This window comes from Triturus cristatus, chromosome 4_2, assembly GCF_964204655.1.
Source record: "Triturus cristatus chromosome 4_2, aTriCri1.1, whole genome shotgun sequence".
In the NCBI taxonomy this organism is placed as follows: Eukaryota; Metazoa; Chordata; class Amphibia; order Caudata; family Salamandridae; genus Triturus; species Triturus cristatus.
This window is the reverse complement of record NC_140586.1, coordinates 251,711,881-251,737,343: the sequence shown is the minus strand read 5'-3', so window position 1 is coordinate 251,737,343 and position 25,463 is coordinate 251,711,881. Positions and strand designations below refer to the sequence as shown.

The 25,463-nt window shown below is 44.5% G+C and overlaps 1 protein-coding gene across 1 annotated transcript in view; it reads left to right on the top strand.

The window, feature by feature from the left end:
* The window catches only part of LOC146833580 (guanylyl cyclase C-like), a 619,755-nt gene that overhangs the window by 403,234 nt on the left and 191,058 nt on the right, over positions 1-25,463 (top strand). The window contains exon 18 of the mRNA XM_085601439.1: positions 25,160-25,297. Coding sequence (XP_085457565.1) covers positions 25,160-25,297 — 138 coding nt within the window. The remainder of the gene's footprint in view (positions 1-25,159; positions 25,298-25,463) is intronic.

Sequence of the window (25,463 nt, the reverse complement as noted above, 5' to 3'; positions counted from 1 at the left end):
TCGACATAAGGTATACTTAATTGTCTATTTCCGCCATTGTACTAATATTTGTTACCACACTGATTGCCATATAAAACCGAGGCGCGCATTGTGTGCTAATGGCTCCACAAGAGAACATCTCACCTTCAAATTAACTTTCTAGGGTGCTATCACAGCCAGGTCTACCTCAAAACTATGCCTTCTTCTGGATCATTTATTTCTTCCTTCTTAACAGCCTTATCATACTGTCTTTCAGTATCGCCTTTATCTCGTATCTAGTATACATTTTCGCCAAATCACTCTTAGGTGAAAAATGCTAATATCATGACTCCAACAATCCCACAGCTACTTTACCGTGGGATTAGGATCAGCATGTTAAAGCTGAAGTTAACAGAAGAGCGCCATTTTTTATCAGCACAACAGGAGATACTCTACTTAATAGTAGCCTCATTAGTGCTTGTGGAGTGGATTGCCTCGTCTACATGTAGATCTTTTCTAGATGATTCATTGTACAAATTAGTTGAGTGCTTAACTATAGATGTACTCTTAAGAGTAAAAGCTTTCTGTAACAGCCGACTGATAACCTCCCAAGCATCCATGATCCAGCAACCATAGCCCATTACTAGCCATCTAAACGTTGTTTAGATGGCTAGTACCATCTAAACCAGCTGAGTGCCTCAAAACAATGATTTGGGAATTATGAGGTATTGATGACTCTAACTTTACACTTTTTCTAAAGGAAGTATCCTAATCAACCAAATCCTAAGGCCTACCAGCTTTGATGTTGCCACAAATATCAGTCATTGACACACGCTGTTGGTGGGACTCAAACATGGCCGTTCATAGAAGGGTTGGATAAGTTAAGAGAGGATGACCACTGGCATGGAAGAAATGGAAGCACCACTCTCCAGGGCATCCAGATCATCTGGATCATCTACCTCAGTGCAGCAAAAAATTCTGTTCAAATGATTTTATCACCAGATAAGACTTTCGAACTTTCTTGGATCCTGCGGAGTATGTACCAGAGTGGATGCAAGGATTCGGTGCCTCCTTTCCACTTCTGTAGGGTCTTCCCAAATGACAAGACTTTTAGGTTGAGCTAACTGAATTCAGGAGATTCTTTAATATGGGGGAATTTTGGCTCTGCACATGCGATTGAGTAGAGCGGTTTCTCCTTTGACATCATAGGCAAGGATTTATTGCACAACGGCTACTGACTACAGAAAACAGTAGCATCACCCGGTGCTATCTCAAATGTAGCTAGTTGTCCACTCAACAATGGACACATTTATTTGTCAAACATGCTACACAACCACTAGCAGCAATAGCAGCAGTCTGAGTACTGCGTACTTCATACATCGTGCTCTACAAACAAGATAGACCTGGCCTAAGATATGGAAAACGTGCCTTCTGCTTTGTAGAACTGTTACTACAAACATAGATGTTGGACACTATGAGACAGGGAAAGGCTACCATGCTGCTTTGTGAAATGTTTTGTACCACATTGGGGTCTGTCTAACACTTGGCTGCACACAACAACCGATACATGAAAAACGTAAAATGGAACTAGGCCATAAAGTAAGTCTCTTCAGTGGCTCACAGTTCAGTGGTATTTTATCAAGGGACCTTTGTTGTGTTCGTTTGGGTGCAAATGGAACGTGACATGGGAGTAATGTCAGCAAGTCCATAAAATTCTTTTGGTTATCTAGAAAATAGGCCTCTCTGGAATTTTATTAAACCAACAACATTTGCAAAATTTGTGACTTTCATGGCGGAGAATTTTTGCACAATACCACACAGTGAATGAATGAAATAATACTTTATTGGTCAGTTAATTAAAACTTATAATTTAAAAAGCGGTAAAACTCAACTAGCTCAGCAATTAAAACCACCGGAAAATCCATCTGTTGTTATGATTTTGCGTCATCAGGCCCATTGGCCACATCCACTGCAGGACACATGAGCCATTTCATACTGGTACTGCTTCAAGTATAGATAAATACCCCCGACTATCCTAGCTTAGTATTAGAGGAGGTAGAAAAATAGGATATTGTTCAGCGAATTAAAGTGCCAGAGCATCGAGTTGTGCAGATGAGCCATAAGCTTAAAGGCTCACTAAATTAAAGGGCTGAGTGTGCAAACAGGATGCTAGATGCTAAAGCAGCTAAACCCACCTCATCAATTACAATCACAGTGAAGATCATCTAACCCTAAATCATTGGGTCATTGTCCATATCCCCATTAGTCCACGCAAGCCAATTCAGTTCTAATGCTACCACAGCATTGATAGGTGCCTCCCCATCTTAATAAGGATACATAGCAGTAACTTTAAGAGCTATAAATATGTTCTGAGCAAATTAGCCATTTAAGCCATAAACTGTATGGCACACAATATTGAGGTGCTCAGTGGGGAATCAACATGCTTTACAGGTTTTGCCTTGTCAGTTTTATTTCTGCTAGTGACATACATTTCAAGAATTTCCCACTAAGCACAAGGTCCTCTCCTTGGAGGCAGACTAGTACTGCCTGATGACACTTACATATTTATTTTCTTACAAAATGGTGCTTTTGTAGTCCTTTTCTCTCTTCCATCAGAGCAGGGCATGTTCAAACGGTATGAATTATGTCGTACTTAACGTATTGGTACAGCCAACGCATAGTCACAGTGGTTTGTCTCAACCAGACAGGGGAGTTGCATAAGGTGTGAAAACTGCCCAGTCCATAACTCGGCAACTTGAGCTTCCCCTTCTGCCCAAATAGTTCTTCTATATACTGTTGTGGCTTCAAGAGACCGTATGTGCCCATTTTCACCCATGCATGGAATCTTTTTGCCATCAGGGCTTTATTTGTCACAGAAGAAAGCTTCTTGACTGCTGAGTTGGTTGATTTATTGAAAGCCGCCTGGCTAAGAGTTAGATCCCAGAATGCCTCAACCTGCAGCCTTTTTATAGCCACTTTCATATATTCAAGTGCCTGGGTGTTGCCTGAGTCGGATACTACACGCCACAAAACATTGCGTAATGTGGCTCATTGCACTCCTTTTAGTTTGTAACAAGTGTTTAAGTAGACACCCAAGCTGGACAGGTTTTGCCTCCGTAATCCAAATGCTAACCTTTTTTGGGCTGGATATGTGTGTTGTGGAAGGTAGAACACCCACCAGTGAGTACCAATTATTGCACTGTCAATTACTCTGTCTGATCGTCCCCTGTGTGCTTCCGCTCCATACGCTACGGAGGATCAAGTTTGGAAGCCATGACTTGCACTAATGGTTGAAGAGACAGACCTTTTAGTGTGTTCCTTAAAGAGCAAAAGGCAGGTGTTAGGGCGTGACTTTTTCTTGATATCGAGCAACTGTGCATTGTAAGAGAGCCTCTTGAATCAAAGATCACCTCCAAATACTTGTACTCTGGCACCGATTCCAGTGCAAAACCTTCATGATGGTACTTCGGAGTTGGGCTTCTTCTTGTGCTGACTAGCATTGTTTTTGTTTTTTAAGAATAACTGTGAGTCCATGCTCAACCCAATACTTTGCTGTGGCGTTTATTAGCTAACTTTTGTAAGGCTGATCATTCCGACATCGTCGGGGAACAACATATGGGAAGCATTAAAGCCTGACTGTTTGTTGTTGTGCAAATTTACTTTTTTGATAATTGTAGTCCATTCTGCTTGATTACAGATTAAAGAGAAACAGGGTAAGGACACAGCCTTGTTTCAAGTCATTACTGGTATACATTTTCCTTGAAACTGCTGTTCAAGATCCTAGCCTGACTCATGTCCAAGTGCTGGTATATAAATATAATAGTTGTATAGCTTTGAGGAGCATTGGAGACATTCCCCAGTTCAGAAGTTTCCACCAGAGAATATTTAGCTGTACCACATCAAAAGCAAAGCAAAAATCCACAAAGCTTAGGAGCAAGTTCTGAGAGCGGGATCTTACTTAGTTGATTAATAGGGGAAGCATTAGCATATTCATGATTGTTCTTGTGTCTTTGATAAACCCAGTTTGATTCACTGGAACTAAAGTATTTTCCTCTGCCCATTCTGTTAGCTCTGCCAGCAAACTTTTAACAAAACAGTTTGCCTCCCCATCTAGCAGAGCAATCAACCTGTAATTTGCCTGCAGTGTATTTTTTCCAGATTTGTAAATCAGGGCTATTATTGACCCCCGTCAACTGTCAGGTATGACCTGCTGAAGAAGAACATGGTGAAGAGAGGACACAGATGTTTTGCCCAATATTGTGGATTTTCTTTAAAGATGTCCTGTGGGAGTCAGTTAGGACCAGGGGCTCCATCACAACACCTTAAGGAGATTACTTTTGCTACACCGGCAAAAGAGATAACTTTCTGTGGTCGTTTGACCTACTAGTTGGGTACTTTCGGGCTTCGCTGATACAGTCATGCTGCCCCCAAACATTGCTTGCAAATAGGCTACCCATGCTTCTTCTGATATCTGTTAGAAGATGCAGAGGGAACCCTAGGTCCTGAAGCATGGTCTACGAGCCTCCAGAATTCTCTGGCTTTTTTTCCTCTAGAGGCTGCTAAAAGATTTTGCCAGTACTGTTCCGTCTCCTTCTTGCCTGATTTCTATGTTGCTCTTTTATATACGTTTCTCAGCTTAGTTAAGTTGGGCCTCCATGCTTTTGACCTTGACCTATTTCAAAGTAGCCTAAATGCACAATTTAATTTCTTTTTTGCTACAGTAGGCCTCGTAGGACAATCGCCTAGTTGTAAGTTTGGTCTCAACCTTTATCGGCCAGGAGGAGGACCGAAAGCTCTGACCATTGCTCCAACAGGTCTGTGGATGACTTAATTATTCTTTCCCATTGAGTTCTTGATTTGGATTTGATATGAGCAATATATCTTCTTGGCCAATTTAGGCTTCTATAGTTAACAGTGGTGACCAAGATCATAATGTGCTTGGTCATGGAGCATACAGTGTAGGTTTTGCTGTATCCTTCGGGGTTGATGGTAGCTTTCCAGTTCAGTAGGGGAAGGGACACTAAGGTATAATCTAAGATTGAGTAAGTCGCTACTGACCGAAAAGTGGACTGTGCAAGGACATCAGATCTTATTCACCCATTTAGAGATCTTAACCCCAGGTGCTCAAAGTCGTCCGTGAGAGCGAAAATCCAGTTGTCCCTAATTTGCATCCAGGGTTATAGCGTCAGAATTTGCCAGATTGTATTTGGAATTTCCGAAGTTTGTGCTTGAACAGCTTCCACTAACAAATTGATGTTAACGTCCCCCGTCAGGAGAATAAGTGACCAATGGTTGTTTGATATTTGGTCAGTAATGAATGCCGTTAAAAGATCTGTAGTTGCCTTCTTCTTGGCAGGTGAAGGGTGAATATAGGCGTTTATTATCAACAGAGGGTTTCCATTGTTATAGAAGCATTCTAATAGCTTCACGGCTTGCAGGTTTGGACGGTTGCACTTGTATCTCTTCTATTTTACCCTGAATGTCTGGCACCGTGTAGATGTCTGGGTCCCAACAGGGCGTCATAGCACATGTGTTTTTACAGCCAGCTTATTGAATCCAAGAAAAGCCGGCATTTCAACTAGACCAGCGCCCAAGTTTCCTGTAGTATTGCCAGATGGAAGGAGTTTATGTAGGCTAGAAATTGCTCGTCCTTTATTTTGCTTTGTAGGCCCTCAACGTTCCATGAGTACATTTCTAAACTTTCTCACGGCTGCCTGTCTGATTCTTTTTTCTTGTCAGAGTTTTTCACAGCTGTTTGTAGTTGGCTGCAGCACAACCGGGAGCCATGCCCAGTCTGTTGGGGCTTGATTTAGTGTCCGCTTCAATTCTCCGTTGCGGCCTCTGATGTTAGCCTTAGGGTTTGAGTTCGACACTGAGTGCCTCCTTGCCCCTTTGAGAACCAATGTTGTCTAGACCTGTTGGTGCTCTGGGGCTAATTTCTCTTGTTTGCTCTTTAGTCTCGGCGAAATTGTGAGCAAAAGCCTCTGTTCAGTACGATGAGAAATTAAGAATTGAGAATCTACTGCTTCCTCATGGTGTGAGATCTCAATGCCCCATTTTTCAATTGTCAGTTTCTCCTTCCAGACCTGCTCGGCAAGCAGTTGATTAGCCCAGGTAATGATCATGGACTCTTTCATGTTAGATAGCGTACTATAGCAAAATGCAACTGTGTGAATGTCTGCAGATTTAATGTGTCATAATATCTGGTTTTCCTGAACCATGCGGAGCATTGTGCCTCTATTGATTATGCCAAACTGTCCCTGAGACTTGTATTTTGGCATAAAAATGTATTTGCTTAATCTCTTGGAAGTATTGTAAACCTTCAACCCCTTTTTCTTGCCTGGATATGAACTGATCTCTGAGAAGAAAATGAATTTTATAGCTACCAGAGGGTCAGTTCTTACGCTGTATGTTGGCTCTGTTGTACCGATTGTAGCAAGAATAGAGCCCATTGACAATTAATTGAAGTGCCAGCTTTCTCTTTAGTTTGTTTGGTACTGCTGATCATTCGGGGTACTTTCATCTGAGGTGCCCATAGGGCCGTTTGTAAAGTTTGAGTACCTGATGAGCTTACTTCACCTACAGAAAAGTGTATTCCCCCACCTATGGCCGATGTTCTGGCAGGGTTAATCAATTCCTCCTTGGATGCCTGCACTGCTGGTTGATTGGTTCGTGTAGTTAAAGGTTTCTTTTGAACGGGGGTACATTGACCATTTCTATATTGCCATTACCTGTGTAATGCATTGCCTGAGGTTGTTCCACTAAGCGAGTTCCCTTGTAATCCAGGTGCAGCTTCCTCCACTGGAGATTCTAGGACTGTGGATATGGCCTTGAGAACTGATCTACATTTGGAGTACACTTGTTCATGCTGTTTCATTGGCCCTACTTTTGTAAGCTACTTATTATGAGCCTTTCTTAGGGCCACATGCATCAAAGTAGGGAATTGTGAATCCGTAATAGCGATTATTGAGGTATTGCTATTAGGGAGTCGCAATTACCTATGCATGTAGGTTTTGAAAAAACAATTGCGATTCCTACATATTCCTTAATAGCGAATCGCAAATTGCGTTTCGCTATTAAGGAATGCCTTCCCATTAACTCCTATTGGCCTCTAGACCCATAGGAATGAGTGGGAAGGTATTCCTTAATAGCATTTACAAGGCATTCCATAAAAGCATTCGCTATTTGTGAGTGCCAAATGATTACTCGCAAATTGCGAATGCAATTGAAAGGAGGCCAAAAGGCCACCCTGATGCACCCCCAAAACAGGTAAGTGTGCACATGTGGCGCACATACATGCCCGAAGGGAAAATGTGTGCGCCCCATGGCACTTAGAAAAATGCAAAAAAAATTCATTTTTTCTAAGGATTTGCAATTTACCACCAATTTGAAGTTGGTGGTAAATTGCGATTCCTTAATGCAGGGTCACAATTTTTTCATGCTTCCTGCATTGCACTTAGGTAATCACAAAAATTGAGATTCCCTATTTTGCGATTTGCTTTGGGCTTGATGCATCCCAAATGGCAAAATACCGGATGCAAAGGGTCCAATTCTGCGAATTGCCCGTTTGCGACCGGTATTTTGCTTGATGTATGTGCCCCTTAGTCTTTTACGCTGTTTTTTTTTATGGAGGCATATTAGCGCTAGGGTGATAGATGGGTCAATACTATGCCCTGCCATCCTTGAGGAAAATTGGATACTTGGGTAGTTCTGATGACAAGCGTTAGTTGATAACTCAATGTGCTGCTTCCTGTTGGAGCCGCTGTGCATAACATTTTGGGCGATTGCTTCCTGTATTACCCGGAGTCCTAGGTTTAATTGGGGATTTATTCCTGTTAGTACTGAGCCTAATGTAGCAAGTAGACTTCAAGGTTTGTCAATCACCAGACCACATGAGCAGGCTAACGCAGGCTGTCCTACTTCCACCTGCTCCCTTTGAATCAGTGTATTTAATGCACTTATTTTAGAGTCGATTGCCCTGACATAAACTGCCATGGTGTTGAGGAGAGCCATCTGCTAATCATCTGTTATGTTAATGCATTTACTACTGATTATAATGAGTGTAGCAATAGGTCCCGGGTGTCCCTTGTTCCCTCATTTTGTCGGATTGAGGATCCATCCAGGGATCCACTATGTGTCCATTTAGAACGGTTAAACCGGTTGCTGTCACTCAGGCTCCTTTTTTAGGTCTCGCTGAGTCAGCGCATGCGCTACTCTGCGAGACATTTAGTCAGTGGCTTTTGGAAATCCTTCCAAAGGCTGTTGCCGTCCACCAGCTTTCGGTTACACGCACAAGCGCGCGCGCGCCTCGCTCCACCTCTCCAATGCAGATGCTGCATCTGCTTTCACTTTTAGCGCTGCACGTGCGACGTTGCATCTGCTTTCACATTTGGCGGGTTTAAAGTGTTGCAAACGGCCGCCCGGCCAATGCTTGCTTATCTCGCTTGGGAGACTTTAGACCACAGGCATTCCCCAAGTGGAATGTTTCTCAAATCATCTGTCCCTTTCCCACCTTCTTTGAAAGAGCGCTCTGATATCCATGAACGAGCACCGGTATGTCTTGGGATCAAAAAGGAAATGCTGCCGGGCGTTGATATTCGCATGTTTATAGTCCCATTTAAAACAGTGCACCAGGGTACACAACCCATGCAGATAACAAAATGATGTATTATCGAAGCTGAGCAATTTTTGCACAAGAGTACAATCGAATAAGTAACTACGGTATTTATTAGATTTATAAACGAGCTGTTCTAGCTGTTAAAGGTATAGAAAGCTTTTCTGCAGGTGTTGAATTTCGCTCGATGAGGGGGAAGCTAGGGAGCCCGAATCGTCAAGTCTGGAGGCTTATGCTGGTGTACCGGCTTACGAGTTGCTGGGAGAACGATAAACATTTACTTCCAGTAGGCGTGCTTTCCCGGAGTTACAGAAGTAGTGGGCGGTTTCTTCCGGGGTGGGTTGGTCATCTTTCCAGGGGCAGGTCATTCTGCAACCAAATGCACGATTTTTTGGAAAGTACAGTCACCATGAACATCCCACTACCGTCTCGTAGTCTGTCAATTGGTTTAAAACTACTTTTTCTATCACTCCTTCTAGTCTGCACATATTAAAGGTGGTTGGAATCGAAAGCGGTGTGACAGCAACTGGATTTGTAAGAACCTTTCTCGGGAGGTGAAAGGTAAGGTTTTGGAATGGACTTGCCTTATTCTGGAGTATGTATGGAGATCTCTGTCTTTCTTTTGTAGCACACCCTTCATTGGGACTCTCATTCACCAATGTGTAGTGCCTCTTTTACAGTGTCTGTCCTTAGCACATCCTTTTCAACCCCTTCCGTGAGAGTACCACTACCGTCTCCCTCAATCCATCCCCACCTTCATCTCTCAAGCGCCCACTTTCAACACCTGTGATTCTGGGCAAATTACTTAATCTCCCCGTGCATACTAAAACAAAGATTGGCATAGCCAATAGGTCTCGCTTTTAGGACCTTTTAAGTATTTAGTTATGCAGTAAAATATCCTTGGTGCAACAACATTAACTGTTGCATGGTTAAACACTTATAAGGTCCCAAAGGCGAGACCTATTGGCTATGCCAATGCTTGGTATAATAGTGTTGTGTACCCTAGAAACTGCTGCTGCTTTGTTAGGTGGCTGTTCTAGGGGGCCATGGAGATTTTGCTGGGGGGTGCCAGTGGTTTTTCTCTTCTTCAGGTGAAGTTTTCAAGAGCTCCATGGCTGGCGCTGATTGTGTTAGCACGTCATGCCCCTCATTGATGACTAATCATCTCTTCCTTTCTTCAAGTTGCTTGGCTTGAGCTGGCGTGACTTTGTAGTTCCACCACAATATGTCCCAGAGTGTAGTCCATTCTGTGGAATTTGCCGAAAATACCTGTTTTGGTCCAGTCCCCAATTTTTCCACTACTAAGTCAGCAGCTACGCTGTTCTCTGCTGCTGAGTTCAGCTGTTTTTCTCTTGCTTCCATACATTTTGTTGCCCATTACTACCATTGGAAGAGTATTTTTTTGCTTGCTTTTGGATGTTTTCCTCAGTCATGGGTTGTCTTGGGTACCTGATGGTTGTGGTGCGATTGTGGGAGTGGAGTGCAGATGCAGGGGAACCTGTAAGTCTCTTGTATCTTTACTGTGTGAACATTGCAGGTCCATTGTTTTTTTTTTAAGTTACATTCATTCAGGGTACTTGACTGGCGTACATTCAGGTGGTCTGTCACTATAGGATAACGTAGAAAACCTTCACCCTCCTGTGTCTGCCATGTCATTTGCGAAGTGGATTCAGGAGCACCATTGTTTTTAGGCTCGCAGGTACGCCTCTCCTTGTGCCTCGTGTGTATCGGCACCACGCTTATCTTTCCTGTTCTCATGATCTCCTGTCCTGTTGACCTTATTGTCCCACCAGGTGCCTTTCTTTTGCAGGTTTTTTTTTGCTGGTTTTCTGACGTTTATTGACATTTACGTCTCGTGCTGACTAGTATTGCTTTTGCAATTGATTGTGACGTTTCGTCATTATATTTCCTCCAGCAGCAATTGGAGTTTATTACTGTCCTCCCTTGGGGGTCTCTGCAGGTCTGAAAGAGCAAGAGTAGTTTGAATCCGTGTGGACTTTGCTTCCAGCTCCCTGTTCTCAGCTTAACCTACTTGCCGATTAGCCCTATAATCAGGGCACAAAAAAAGCATTGACATAGCCAATAGGTCTCACCTTTGGGATCTTATAAGTGGACTACTGTTAACAACATTTGCAAAAAAAAAGACACTAGAGCAGTAGAGACCTACCTTTCTAGGTAAAGAAAAGACAATGCAAGCGTAGTCCCTGTGGGGCAGCCCATCGCTAGGCTGCTAAGAAGGACCTGCTGGAAATGGGGACCGCTGCACTATGCAACTCCTCTGTAAAATAACATAAAATATAAAGCTATCCCGATGAGATACGGATCAGTGGAATTTGGCAATGTCCCTATAGTCAGATACGCTTGCACGTACATAATAACCTGCAAGGTTACTCCCACATCAGCCAGGGTGGCTTCTTTTCAAGGAGGAGGCAACGCTGATACTTACACGAAATAACAGCGAATTATGCTCCTATCACACTTTTCATTAAATACAACCTTCGGAGTAAATTGTACTCGGCCACTGTTATCACTTTGAAAAGATAAAACAAAAATCAGACGTTGCCACAATCAGGCTGTAATGAGAATATATGTTCAGGCTGACCCCCTCCTGCTACCGTACGTGTCGTCATGTCTCAAGATCTCATTAGCTTACAGAGCACATTAGCAGACAGGAGAGGTGAAATCGTGACCTACTTAATTCCGATGACACAGTTAGCTCAGCACTGTATGATTTTTCAAGGCAACACGCGCAAACGCTCTTGCAATATTGTTATTTCTGGGAGCGAAGCGTGTGTGGATGAGCGGCGCCATTTTCTACACTGCTGCAGAGTGGCGCTGGCGCGGCAACTGTTTCTATGAAGTGCAAGACAATGAACTCTGAATCCAAGTTTCCCAACTGCTCCTGTTTTTTGGCAGGCACCTATACCGTGAAGGGACTCTAAAAGACCTTTTGTTAAAGCACGCCATGGTATTTCTCAAATAGATTGCCTTTGTTACACCAATTACTCCTCTAAATTACCGTGACCATTTTTGGAATTTGGCAAGACTAAAGGTTCTTTCCATTCAATAAAGATAAAATCCGAATACATATTTTGACAATCACACACTCCCGTAAATAACTGGTTTGTTCTCGATAACTGGATTGTGCCTAAAAAGTCCTCATAATACCCTTTTTTATTATAATTCAAATGTAGTTAAAATGTAATTACGCATTGCGTCATCCGCAGCAGTGTACCTATACTTCCCAAATGTCTATTTTGCTACATACATTTTTATGAGAAGCGAAATAAAACAGTAATCTTCACTGTATCAGTGATTCAGCCAAACCAGTTCATCCAGTTCTGTGGCTGGCCTTTTTCCACAATGTGTCGGTTCTTTGAAGGGACGAATGAGAAAGACCCGGCAGCTAAACCTGCAACCGACTTGCCAATTAAATACAATGATTCACTCAGTCGCCAGGATAACCAATTACATAATTAATCCATTTAAAAAATGTCAAGTGAAGTGTTTAATTACACAGCCAGCAAATGATTGACTGTAATAATGCTAATCAGAAGAAGGCATGTGTCGCGTACACGATAGCCGATACCTGAGTTATACAACATACAAGTGAACGGCTTCTAACCATGTTCACTTCTGGGTCAGATCTTTGACTTGGCATTGAATAACTAGATGAATGTGAATGCATTAATACATTTACAGTGTAAAGAGGGTGATATGCAACATGGAAGCACAGGTTGCCTGGCTGGAATATGTTCACAGAACAAAAAGCCATAAGCGGAAATTGAAATACTCAGAGAGGCCCCGGGTGGCAACAAAACAAGCAAGAATAAATAACTTAAAAGACTGGGTGGATGCATACACAAGCGCGGAGGGCCTGTGGGGATGTGTTGGTTGTCACAGTGTACGCATGTTACGGCGCTGTCTCTGAAGGGTCTTTAATGAGAAAGGCTCGAGATGGAAACATGAACCACGGCATTTTTATAGCTTGTCTAAACAAGATCGGTGCTGAAAAGGCAATATGCAAATAACGAAAGCAACAACAAAGCCATGCAAGAGACTTCATTTCAGGAAAGGGTCATCTGCTAGCCTGCGAGTGGTGCGCGCGCGCGCGCTGCAAGGAATGTAAGGAATGCAGTTGCCACCCTGCGTGCCGTTACTCGCTCCCACAAGCAAAACGCTGTGATAGTGAACCTTTGCTAAAGAGGTGGGTCATGTGCCCACCTTTAGCCATTTGCAGCCTACGAAAACTAAATGACAAAGGCAACAACCAACCTAATGCGTGGGGGGCGTCAGACCCACACGGAGAAGTTTGGAGTGCTCACAAGAAGCCTTCCATAGAGCAGCGCATGCGCACTGTGCTAGGATCGACTTAAAAAGAAGAGGGGGGACTAATCTGGTTTGGCAGTATGCAAGTGACATCACAGCACATGACATCACCCGTGGCTTCACAGAAATGGACACCACAATCTTAATCCCTCACATATATGTTTAACAGGTCTATCATGAGTACATTTGAGCACATTTCGAGTATACATGCAAACCCTCCTGATTTAGGCAGAAGAAACAAACATTTTTAAGCTACACGTAAAACAATGTTGCCTTTTGTCAGCTTAAAGCTTCCTTTACCCAAGGATTGAACAAACTAACTCTACCACCAGCCTACTCAACCAGGCATAATATTCCATACGCAGCACATTTCCATGTAGATGCAATTGCTTTAGCTGCCTGCGCTCTCTGGAAGTGAGACCACTCTCCTATGTGAAGAATTCTTACTCAGCCTTACCCACCTGCACTCATTTTAGGAGATTGGGGCTCATTTTTCACCGTTAAATACAACCATGGGCGTCCACAGAAATTTTTCTAGGGGGGGGCAACATTTTTACTTCATCACCATCTTCTGACATGATGGAGCACAAGTATTAAATAAATAAATAAAAAATCTAATAATACAAAGAGCTTAAATAAACAAAGAAACCCATGGGGGGGAGGGGGTGCAGAGAAAAATCTTGTGTGGCGCCACAGCAGATGACCTGGCAACTACAATGAAACAGAGGAAAAAACTAAAAATGGCCGGGAAAATAATTCCCTAAATTAGATTGATGTGGTTCTAGAGAGATCCACGTCAGCAAACCTTTCGTTGATGATACAGTGGACGAGTGTGTCAAATTCAAGAGCTAGTAGGATCAGCCTCGCTAAGCCACATTGTCTAGAACAATATTAACCCCTTCCCCGCTCATGACGGAACCACTCCGTCATGAGCCACGGTTGCGCTGTGCTCATGACGGAGTGGTTCCATCATGCTGCGGCCGTTGGCCGCCGCTCCGCCCACGCGGCGCTAATTCCCCGCCTGTGCGGGCGATTAGCGCAGTGGGCGGAGACGTAACGGAACCACTCCGTCATGAGCACAGCTCAACCGTGACTCATGACGGAGTGGCTCTGTCATGAGCACAGCGCCACCGCGCTGCCCCCAAACCCCCCCCCCCCCCAGCGCTGCGGCGGAATTCCTGCCGCAGCCAAGGGGTTAATGAAGCAACTCATTAAGTACCAAAGCCATGACTGAATCCATCTATTTACTTGTACAGAAACTCACAGAGGAGTGTCCTCTTTAGAGTCTGTGGAAAAGCAAGAGAGGGAGATCACAGTGCAGAAGTAAATGCCAGGTGCAGGAAAACTGAAACAAGGAAAGCAGGGGACTGATAAATGGGTAGGTTTTAGGTGTACTCTGCAAGTCATTGAACACGGAAGTGGCAGGGCTACATGTTCTCTAATGCACAAGTCTTTAGAACAGAGGCAGAGATCAAAAGGCAAACAATAAGGATGGACAGAATGGAGTTCATGGGTTTGGTGAGATGGAGTTCTGACAGACTTGGAAGTTACATTTAGCTAGGAGTAGGAGGGCAAGAAAATGGAGCACCATCTTGATGCCATATTTTACGTTATTCAGGGTCCTTGCTCATTCAAGAGAAGAAACTGTGTTTTGAAGTCACTTAATAAAAAAGTGATGTGGTGAGAGTAAAAAAGTACTGTAGATGGGGAGGCGAGGAGGGGGCTTATGAGGTAGCCCCAGCTCTTTCTGGTGTTGCTAAAGCTAGGACACAGATGCCCAAGGCTAACAGATACATTTAGGAGAAAAGTAATCTGCTAAAGAGGCAGGTCCGGAAGCAATACATCATATCAAGTAAGACTTGCTGGGGATTGATGAGAGATGACCAAAGGTGGAGATAGACGAATACAGTTGCTTCTAGTTTTAAGTAAAAGGGGGTGGGGTAACCAGTCAAGTGAACATTCTACTTCTTAATTTGTCTAGAAGGTCCGGGTCAGACATAAGATAACCTGGAATCACTGAGATATGGCAGTGCTGGCCTGATACCAGTAAGTTTGAGAAAGGACTAATAGATCAGTGTGAAGAAGGTGTCTGGTAGGCCTAAGAGGAGACCAATATGCCAATGCAAACTGGACAGGGCCTAGAACCCAAAGAACTAGGTAAAGTGGTGAGAGAGATAGTCAAGAGTCAAATACAGGCTAGGTTATTGCATAGTAGATGGTAGTGGTATGATGAATTAGGTTTTCATTGACCATTCTATTAGTTTAAAAACTACAGGGGTGGGGAATTATTCTTAGTTTTTTCTTGTCTCAATAATAACATTAACTTTATTCAACTTTAAAGTTTGTCTGGCGTTGATTTCATTGCTCCTTTTCGTTCTTCAATGACAACCCAATTAGTTTGATCCCAAAGAGATACTTTCCCAGTTGCTAGCCCAAGAGAAGTGGCTTCAAATATGCACACCCCATGTTGACACCATTGCATAGACACACATGCATAGTCTCCACACCCATTCCTGCCTAAAGAGCTGCACTTCACACCGACAATGCCCCTATGGAGCTTGAGTTTAAATTTTGTTCAAAATAGTGACACCTCACACAGATCCCAACAGAAGCATAGCGCTTTGCAGACACTTCTTCAAAAGAACTGCATCTCTCAAATACACCAAGGAAGAGTTCTTCCTTTCTGAGCCACTGCCCGTTGGTGCTTCATAACGAAGGCGACAAGATGCCTGCAAGTTACAGGGAGAATTACTTTTCCAGACCTGGGTTTTGCTTTTGCATTATTAGCTAGTGTGTTAGACCAATTGATTGAAATAAAATTAACCTAGACTACAGCTCTTAGAATGCACTGGTATGGCAAATCAAAATTGGAAAAGTTGTGCCCTGGTGAGAGTCATCTGGTCACCCTATACATATGACTGATACTGCCCCGAAAACTGTATATTCGCACACAGTGCCCAACCACCACAATGTCACCAAAACTCTGCAGTTCACTCAAATAAAGACCCACATAAAGGGTGAGCCTCATACCAATACTCATTTCTTCCAAACATTAATTTTGACCCCCGCCAAAAAGGTAAAATAACAATGCCGCGGCATGGGGTACTTAATAACAGCACAGTACTCCCAGAGACATAGCCCACACAAGTGGCTTTAGCTGCAACTCTCATAAAGCAGCAGTGCACATTTTATAAACTAATATAAGGAAAACAGTTGATAAGGATCACTTTAAACGTTTTCTACACCACGCATCAACCAGATATCGCATTACCTCCAGGAATGGTGAACTTCCTCACAGGAAGAAAACAATGGTATTCAAAGACGAGAAAAAATTAAAGTAGTGCTTCACTGGCAAAGTCTGTAAAGTGGGGCAAATGTGTTTGGGCGTGAATAAAACCAAGCTGACCACTTTGTGGCCACTCTGTCTTGCTTTATTTAGTTATTTATTTTTCGTATTTTTAACATTTATTTTTTTCTCTCCATCCTGAGGCTGCACTTTGGAATAGAAAAATGTCAGAAAAAGCCATTTCCAGCAAAAGTATGACTTCCTTTTTAGAGCCGTTTCAAAGGTGACCGAAAGAAGCAAAGGAGAGGAAAGAGAGGGAAGAGGATGTGGTCCGTCGGCTTAAACTGCCGACTTTGGTGCAGGAAACCAGGGTTCGAGCCTCGAGGTCGCGTCCACATCCTGTGATTCTGGGCAAATCACTTAATCTCCACGTGCCTGAATATGTAATGTAAATACGGTGCTCATGTACAGCGCTCCAATACCTTCGGGTCGAGTTCGCGCTGTATAAAAGATGCAAAAAAAAAAAAAGAGGGAAGCCAGTTCGTGGAGTCATGGTTTTCAGCAACTGAGGAGCTTGTACAACCGTAGATTCGTTTTCGGTTAACATCACGTGACGTGTTTATTTTGAAGTTTTGTAATGCGTTTTGCAAGCCGCCTTTCGGACACTTGAGCGCGCTGACGCTAGCAGGCAGTTAGAAAAGTGAAAATAAAGACAAGGAACGGGTGTAAACACACGTGGCACTTGCAGTGCAAGGGTAGTCGAGTGAACTCAGTATCGTACATAGCCCATAACTCCACCAGTTAGCATCACGCCAGCTTCACTCGCTCCCAAAGCCAGAGTTCACAAAGGGCTGTGCAAGCGCTAAGAGTTAGGGCAGGTGGCAACTTTAGTCTGGTAGTCTGGTTCTGCTACAAATGAAGCGCTCTGTTGCCCAAAGGCGAGGTCGGCGCTAGATAAGAGATTCATGATAAATATTATAGTATGCAGCACCAAGTAATAGGGTAGCGAAAATGCGCCCTTCACAGCCAGACGGTTTATCAGTAGTGGCTCAGCCAAAATAGGACACTGGGGGACGAGGGAAGAGCACCCACCGGAATAGACATCTCCCTTCTGTGGAGAAACGCTGGGGTTCCGCTGAGAAGTGGAATGAATACCTGTAGGGCAGGTGTCAGGATTCCGGGTGGAAAAATGAACCGTATTCAAAGACCTTGTGTTGCAAGCTGGGGTGGGGAGTACTGATTGAGTGTCAAGCCACTATATCTGTTAATACTTGTTTAATTTAACAATGTTAATTGTAAGTATACTCGACTTATGTCACATTTTATTGTTAGGCACGCACACTCCACTTTCACACCCGTTCACTCCCTCACGACCCCATCCAAAACCCTTCGCTGCATGCTCCGGGCATTCTGCGGCTGCCCGCGGCCCCCGCAGGGGGCCACCCTAAACTGGCGGCCCCCCCTTAGTCCCATTTGGGCATTTCCCCACCCCCACTAATAATGGGGGACTCTAGGAGGAGTCCCCTTATCAGACGCGTCACTTCCGGCACGTAGAGGAGGGGGAGGTATTTATGCCTCCTCCGGCCATCTTGGCGTAACATCCTATGTACTTCGCCTGCCAACCCCACGCGGGGTAAGCGGTAGGGTGGGAGACGGCGTGTCCGGCTCAAAGAGGACGCCAAGATGGTCGGGGGAGGCATAAATACCTTCCCCTCCTCTACGTGCCGGAAGTGATGCGTCGGATAAGGGGACTCCTCCTATAGTCCCCCATTATTAGTGGGGGTGGGGAAATGCCCAAATGGGACTAAGGGGGGGGCCGCGGGCAGCCGCATAGTCCCATTATGGCATCACACCCCACCCTTACCACAACAGAGTGTGCATGCATAAATAAATACACAACACAACTTTTTGTTTGGGAAAATATTGCTGCAGCTTTATTCCATACAAAAGTATGCAATATGATGGGTTATCTTACGGGCGATCCAAGGACAGGCAGCTGTACCAACCTATGCTGCCCTGCCCGCCTGATGAGCCAAGCACTGTGGAGAAACCAATCTGCGCTACCCTTATGGGGGGTGATCCCCTTACTGGATCACGTACACATTGGTCCCTTATTACTCACGCCCCTTTCAGGGCGGAGCGTGGCAAGGCAAACCCCCGGTTGTTCAGGCCCACAACCGCACGAAGGACTAACGGGGCGCCGACGTAGTTGTTCCAGGACCCTCCACACGAGGTTCCTGTGATGTGGCTCTGGCACTCCTATTGTGCTCTTGCAGAGGTAACCTTTCTGTACCCATATGCTTCCAGATCGCCCTGTAACTCCACCACAGCTCTGGAGGCGGCCACCGTCGCCTAAAGAGCCCCCCCACCAAAACAGTTCCTTTCTCACTGCAACCTGCAACTTCACGGGCCATCTTCATGTCCAGTAGGAACAGATCCAAGCCCACCTGTGCCAAAATGGGTTAAAACTTCAGTAACTCCTCTTCGATGAAAGTTAAGCGCAACGGTTCTCTTTTCGGTTTTCTGACTGAGACAAACATAGCATAGCCATGGGAAGTGAACACTGCGGAGGGACGAACCGTTGAAAGCAACACATGACACTTCACTGACCTGTCCCGTCAGCCTCGAGGTGGGGGGCGAATCTGGTATCCCGGCAATCGTCACCCCTGAGGGGACTGTGTGCTACAGTAAGCCCCTATCACCAGTGACAGCAGCTGCTGGTAAGTGCGTAGTCAGAGTAGAAGTGCGCCATACGCAGCGGAGGTGAGCGCGCTCTTAATATTGACGGCCTGCAGACAAACACCACTGTGTGGGCTGTCAATAATGACACAAGTAGTTACCGTAAGGCACATCCCCTTGTGCCTTAAAGTAACAACTTGTATCATTTTGTATGAGTCTGCTGCCTCATAGTTGACGGTGGGGACTGACTTGTGGGAGGGTAGGAGGGGCAAGTTACGGAGTGCCTGAGAAAAAGAAACCAGCTATCTGAATTGAATCGAGCCGCACCATCCAAGTCACCACCTGTACGGCCCGCACTGGACGGACCAGCGATCCAGGGGGGGCAAGCTCCCCTCTTTGACCCCCCCCCCCGCGACGCCCATGAATACAACACAAAGAAATCCTTGGGTCTGAAGTGAGAGAAAGATGCACCGAGATACTGAGAGAGAGCCACTGAAAAAACTATGGGGTGATCCCTTTAAGGAAATAATCCCTCACCCACCATAGGTGGCATGCGTCATCATCTGGGATTCTCCTCTTAGTGGGAAGGCCTGGTCCCACCAAGGGCTACAACCCCCTCTCTGAGAGGAAGGAGCTCAGGGATGTTTTAGATCTACTCTGTAAAGGATATACTTAATCCACTAGATAAGAGTGATATGAACTGGGGGAGGTCGCAGCGCAAATGAAAATACTGTGTGGGACGTGATGTAAAAACTAACTAGTGAGAAAAAATTCCATACTTTATTATTATGTTCCCACTGCCAGGATTAAAAACAGTGCACCTGCAGTATGGATATAAACTGCATGTGTCAGACGAAACAAAAGGTCAAAATCTTTCAGCCGTGATGACCCGCTAGGTGTCAGGGCTTTCGTCAGGACCTACTTAGATGCTGCTGCGAACAAACAAACGAAAGGTGAAAACATAGGTTTAGGAAAAATGATACTGAAATGCAAAACCCATTGTACTGCTGTTTTCAGTTCAAAACATAGTGAGCGTACCTAATGGGAACAGATACAAAAAAGAAACATCAATACCTCTGAACAAGTATTAGCAAAGCTTAATACACTAGTGGGGACCTCAGTCTCACCACAGTTCAAAAATGCAATTAGCCTATGAGGTTAAAAGAATTAAGTATGCTTACCCATTTCGTGTGGATTATTTACCTCACCTCTAACTGGCAACAGCTCAGGGAACTGGGCACCGCTCTAAAGAGATGTGAATACACAAATATTATGATCACATGTCACCCAGTCTCATGGTAAACTGACCGAACTGGGACGTTGACAATTAATGAAAGACCAGCTCAAAATAACAAACCTATCTACCTCAAAAAATGGACTGGGTGCTGCTGACATGTCCACGTTATTCATAGAGCACTAAGAGGGCCACTAACGGTATCAGGAGTCTGCCTTAATTCATAGACTCTGGGACTGTAAACCCCCGTTGTAGTCCTTGTGTTCGCATGCAACTACACATTTGCAGAACTGTCATGCAACCTAGCTCCTGAGTCACCCAGAAAAGGACACCAGGCAGTATCCATATCCTTGTTCATGAAGTGACTAGCCTTGATAATAGAACAAGTGCAAAAAGCCCTTGAGGACGACCCAACTCACTTCATATTGTTATATGAGTATGCAAAACATGTCCGCCAACGGGCACTATCACCCAGTAAAGGACCTGAAAGCTAGGAGACCGAGAAAGTAATAGCGTCTCCTCACATACTGCACCGCGCATCATCCAGTTAACACTAAAAATGGGTCGCTATTCCAACAGAGTGCTATCCTTTACAGAATGAGCCTGTTGCACCAGTACAATATGAGCTTAGACATACATGTAAGAGCTATCTCTTACTAACGGGGGGGGGGGGCTCTCAAAGAAAGCGACAAAGCGACACAGAAACTCACATCTCCGTCGGTACCCCAGTTACATTGTAATCTTTCAAATATAGCACAGTGAGCTATGAAAGATGACATGTGACTTCACACCTTGTAACCCCCCACTGTTTTATGTAACACATCCTGTACATTGGTTTACAAACATGTGATTTATTGTATTTGTAATATGTACATGTGATGTAAAGCGCTCAGACACCCTGTATTGGGACAACTAGTGCTATATAAGCAGAAATAGTTGTATTTAGATTTTTCAACGCGTCCTCATGGGAAGAAAGTGCTATATAAATCCTATTTATTTTGTGTAAATAATGGGAAAGACCAACACATCTGACATTCTTACAGTGCATGTATATCTCCGTAACAGGGACTGAACAAAGTGAAAAGCTGCCTCTCTTAAGTATGTGTGAGGAGCTAACAAGGTGTGAGCCTTTGTTTCCCCTCCACTGCTTTTGCATCTAGGTGTGAGGCTCCTGATTGCTCCCAGCCAGGAGACTCCAACACAAGGAGGCCTGATGGCCCCAAAATTTGGCCTTTGTTATCACCCTGCTGGAGTCTGAAATAGCAACCCCCCCCCCCCCCCCTGCGCCTGCACGTTGCTGTTTGAAAGGAAGGCAGGCAACTTGCAGGCGCTACTGAATGTGTCCCTCTGTTTGAAAATCGGTACGAGTTCAGCACATTTTGCAGTGGGGCTCAGCTTCTGTGCAGGGTGGACGGTGTCCCCCCTGTGAAAATAGTGGGTGGATGCCATCCACCTACATGTACCCATGACTTGTGCCCTGCCTATATCCTCCCGTGCCCCTCAACCCAGTGTGCTTCTCACTTCAGGCACAATGCTTGCAGTGCAAGGGAGGCCTCGAGTTGCACCTGGTGGGGAGGGGTGCAAGGCAGCGAGGCGACAGGGGCCAGCAAAGGCCGGCCGGACCAACAGCCGTTGTGAACAGCGTCCGGACCGTGGAAGCAGCGAAGCCATCGACAATTGCAGCAGTGGGCGGAGCAACACAGCTTCCTACATCCAAGCAATCCGACCGACCAGTGGGTCAGAGCACATTTGTTTTCTGTGGAAGACTGGTTGACCAATGACAATGCCACTTTATTTGTGTGATTAATAAAAACCAATACAAAAAAGGAATGATCAATGTAAAAAGGATTATTAAAATTGAACAAAATAATAATGTATATATACGGCTTAATCCTAAAACCACCATTTGGTGTTTTGTTTTCTAAGACACAATAAAATGTTCTTCCTTTGGCTGCACCGGACAAGTTTTTAGTGGGAGGCAGCATGCATAGTGCCTTCCTCTGGATAAATACCATGCTGTGCCATGGTTGACCTGTCCATTAGGGCTTGTCGGGCATAATAGATGAACTTAGCAAAATTAGCCATGTGCTTCACCGTGTCCAACAAATATAGCTAAAGGACTGCCTCCTTTGCCGTCCGCGTGCCCAGTTGGAGGAGAATGGGCCTTAGATGGATTCGGCGGATTGACAACAGGGTGGGACAGCATAGTAAGACGTGGGCCAGTGTTTCACGCTTGTAATGGCAGAGGCGACACTCCGTAATCGCTGGTCTTACTTTCACTGAAGGATACAGGTATTTTAAAGGAAGCACATGCAGCCTAGCTGCAAGAATCTTTTGTAGGGCTTGCCTCCCCACCGGCTGTGTGAGGTGTGGTTTGAGGCCATATGGAGTGTGAAAGGAGCTTTGGGTCTCGTGGAAGCCTCTAGCTGTCAAAGCTTCAATATCCAGCTTTCGAGAGCATAATCTTACTAGTTTTTTTATTGATGTTTTAATAGTTGTATACTTAATTATATTGAGGTCCCAGTTCTCTATAGCTAGGTTCAAAAGGTCTTTGGCTAAGGCAAGACCGGTTGACCATGGGTTGCCCGGGTTTTTAAATATTTTGTTTATAACAAACTTCATTGAGTTCTCTGGGGCCACAGTGGTTAAGTAAAAGTATTAACTGGTTTGAGCAGAAAATGTTTCACAGCAGGCCTTTTCTGGTCGAACTGCCCCTTTTTAGGTCTCGCCTACGCATCTCGCATGCGCTGCATAGGAAAAAAGACCTTTTGCGATTGCTTCGCCTTTTCAGCCAAAAACGTGCACGCGTTCCATTGCCTTCAATGGCAACGTGTGCACCTCTGTAGATTCACTTGCGGGAGTGAGCAGCGCCATATGGTAGCAATTATCGCTCCCGCAAGTGAATCGCGCAGGCCCCCTCCTCCCCTTTACTGCCGCGCGAGTCGCGCGCACCTCCCCCTGCTGCTGCGCTGGGCGCGCGCGCTGTTTTTAACTGCCTGTGTATTACCACCAGCCTACAGGTTTTGTGGAGTCTGACTTCATGTACTTTGCATTTCACTAGACTTTCCTTCATGTACAATCCTCAATAATCCTGTGCCTTCTCCTTTATATAGCTCTGCTACTTTACCAGTGCGACCTATGCAAGTCCCGTATTTTGGATGTGTGAATGTTGTATTGGTAAATAGAGAACCTAGCTGAAAAACAGTGGACCCACTGTACGGGGATGAGTAAAGATTCTGTTAATGAGCGATTGGAAGTGTTGCTGGGTTCTGAGTAGACTGTTGCTGTGTCACGATGCAGTGTTCTTTAAGAATGTATATTTTCGGCTCTTTCCTAAATTGGAGCAGGCTTTGGGCCGTCGTGATAGAACGGCTAGAATGGTCGACATCTAAACTGGGGAACCGGGTTCGAGTCCTGGTAGGGACAGCTCAACTTCCTTTGATTATGGGCAGATCACTTCATATCCCAGTGCCTAACAAAATAAAAGTGTCCGTCTGTAACGCAACTGGTGATCATATAATGCGCCCTGACACCTTCAGATCGAGTTTGTGTTATATAAAACAAAAACTAGATCTAATATTCTCCTGTTCTCTAAAACCATGAGTGATTTAGACAAGTCACCAGTGATGAGGTCTTCGCTGCTCTAAAATCTCCCAGTTTGAAGGATGGCGAACACCCGTCTTGTTTTTAAAGCTTTAATACTGAGCACGATGCCCGCTTCAGGGACACCGCGCTCAGTTTCAATTTTTGTTTTCACTTTAAGAGCACAGAGATGGCAGACAACGCCCCTACATTTTGCGTGGCCTCTAGTGGCTTCGAGCTGTGTGCCACTTCAAAGAGCACATTGTTGTTTTATTGAGAATGACTGGCAGATGCGTCGCACTTTAACACAGTCCAGGGGGCACAGATGTGACAGACGTGAAGATCTTCACTAATGAACTTATGCGTGACAAATTCTGTGATACTAGCTGTTGGAACACTCACACGAGTCCATGTGCAGCGTTGTACCTCTGTTTTTAAAATTAGACAGGCAGCATAATGCACATTTCACCTTCATGCTAAAAATCAATTTGCTGCAAAAGTGAAAATATGCCATGCAATTTACATTATATAATGTTTCTTTATGTTATTGTATGATAGATTTTGTACAGAGCTTTATGGCAATAGCGTGGTATTTTTTATGTTATGCCATGTCATGGTGGTGTGTTAGGCATTTGAACTGCACTTCTTACTACTGGCATTGTCCACAAAGTTGGATTGCACATAACTGCCACTGCTGTGAAATTTCTTTTCGAATCTGCTCATCCTGAGTTCTAAGGCCTGTGGACTCCCGATTTGGGCACCACTGGGAATTGGCACGCAACACTGGATTCTGAATTTTACGGGAAAAGAAGAAAATCTGAGATGTTCCTCCTATCGAGTTTCGCCAGAAAAAAACATTTGTGAAACGTAAACAGAGGAAACTGGAAAGAAGCAAAGCATGCAATAATTGATGTGCAGAGCTCTGGATGCTACACCTTGCCCTGAACAGGAACAATAATGCCTTAATATTAATTGTGGGTATTACCGCACCTTTCGTGTTATTAATGATGGGCGTGGTATTGCCCCATTGTTTTACACATGAACTGGAAATGAGCCCCACAGTCTGAGCCACTATAATTATGAAATCCTGCAGCTGCGCCATTTTTGTGCACAGTTATGGGTTTGCCATATGTGCCACACAATCCATCATCTGCTGCACAATCTGCACTTCTTACTACTGGCATTTACGCGAGTTGGAGCTATTGGCATTGTAAATGACAATGCGTTTTATTTATGTTTCAAAAACCAAAACATAAATAAAAGGCATTGTCATTTACAATGTCAATAGCTCAAACTCGGGTAAATGCGAGACCTGTTGCATTGCAAATGCTTGTTTGTAACTCTCATGACTTTTGATTGCAAGATGTGCCGTCACATTACATTTTCACACAATTTAATTTTGCATAATTTCTCCAGGAAGTACAGCATACCTTATATTAATTGTCAATATTATCTCTCTCTCTATCTCTTTCTTCAGACTTGTGGATGGCTCCCGAGCATCTTCGTCAGGAAGGAGTGTCTCAGAAAGGCGATGTCTACAGCTACGCAATTATTGCTCAAGAGATCATCCAACGAAGGGAAACTTTCTACACTGAATGTTGGCAAGACCCAAAAGGTAACCAGAACCACTATCACACAGTCAGTGTCTAGCTATGTGAACATCAAGTCTATCAGTCCTTAGGATCCCCTGAGTGTGGCTCAAACCACAAGAACCTGTTACTGTAGACATGTTACTGTAATTAGAATTGTTAGAATGGTAACCAGGATAATCAAGTCAACCA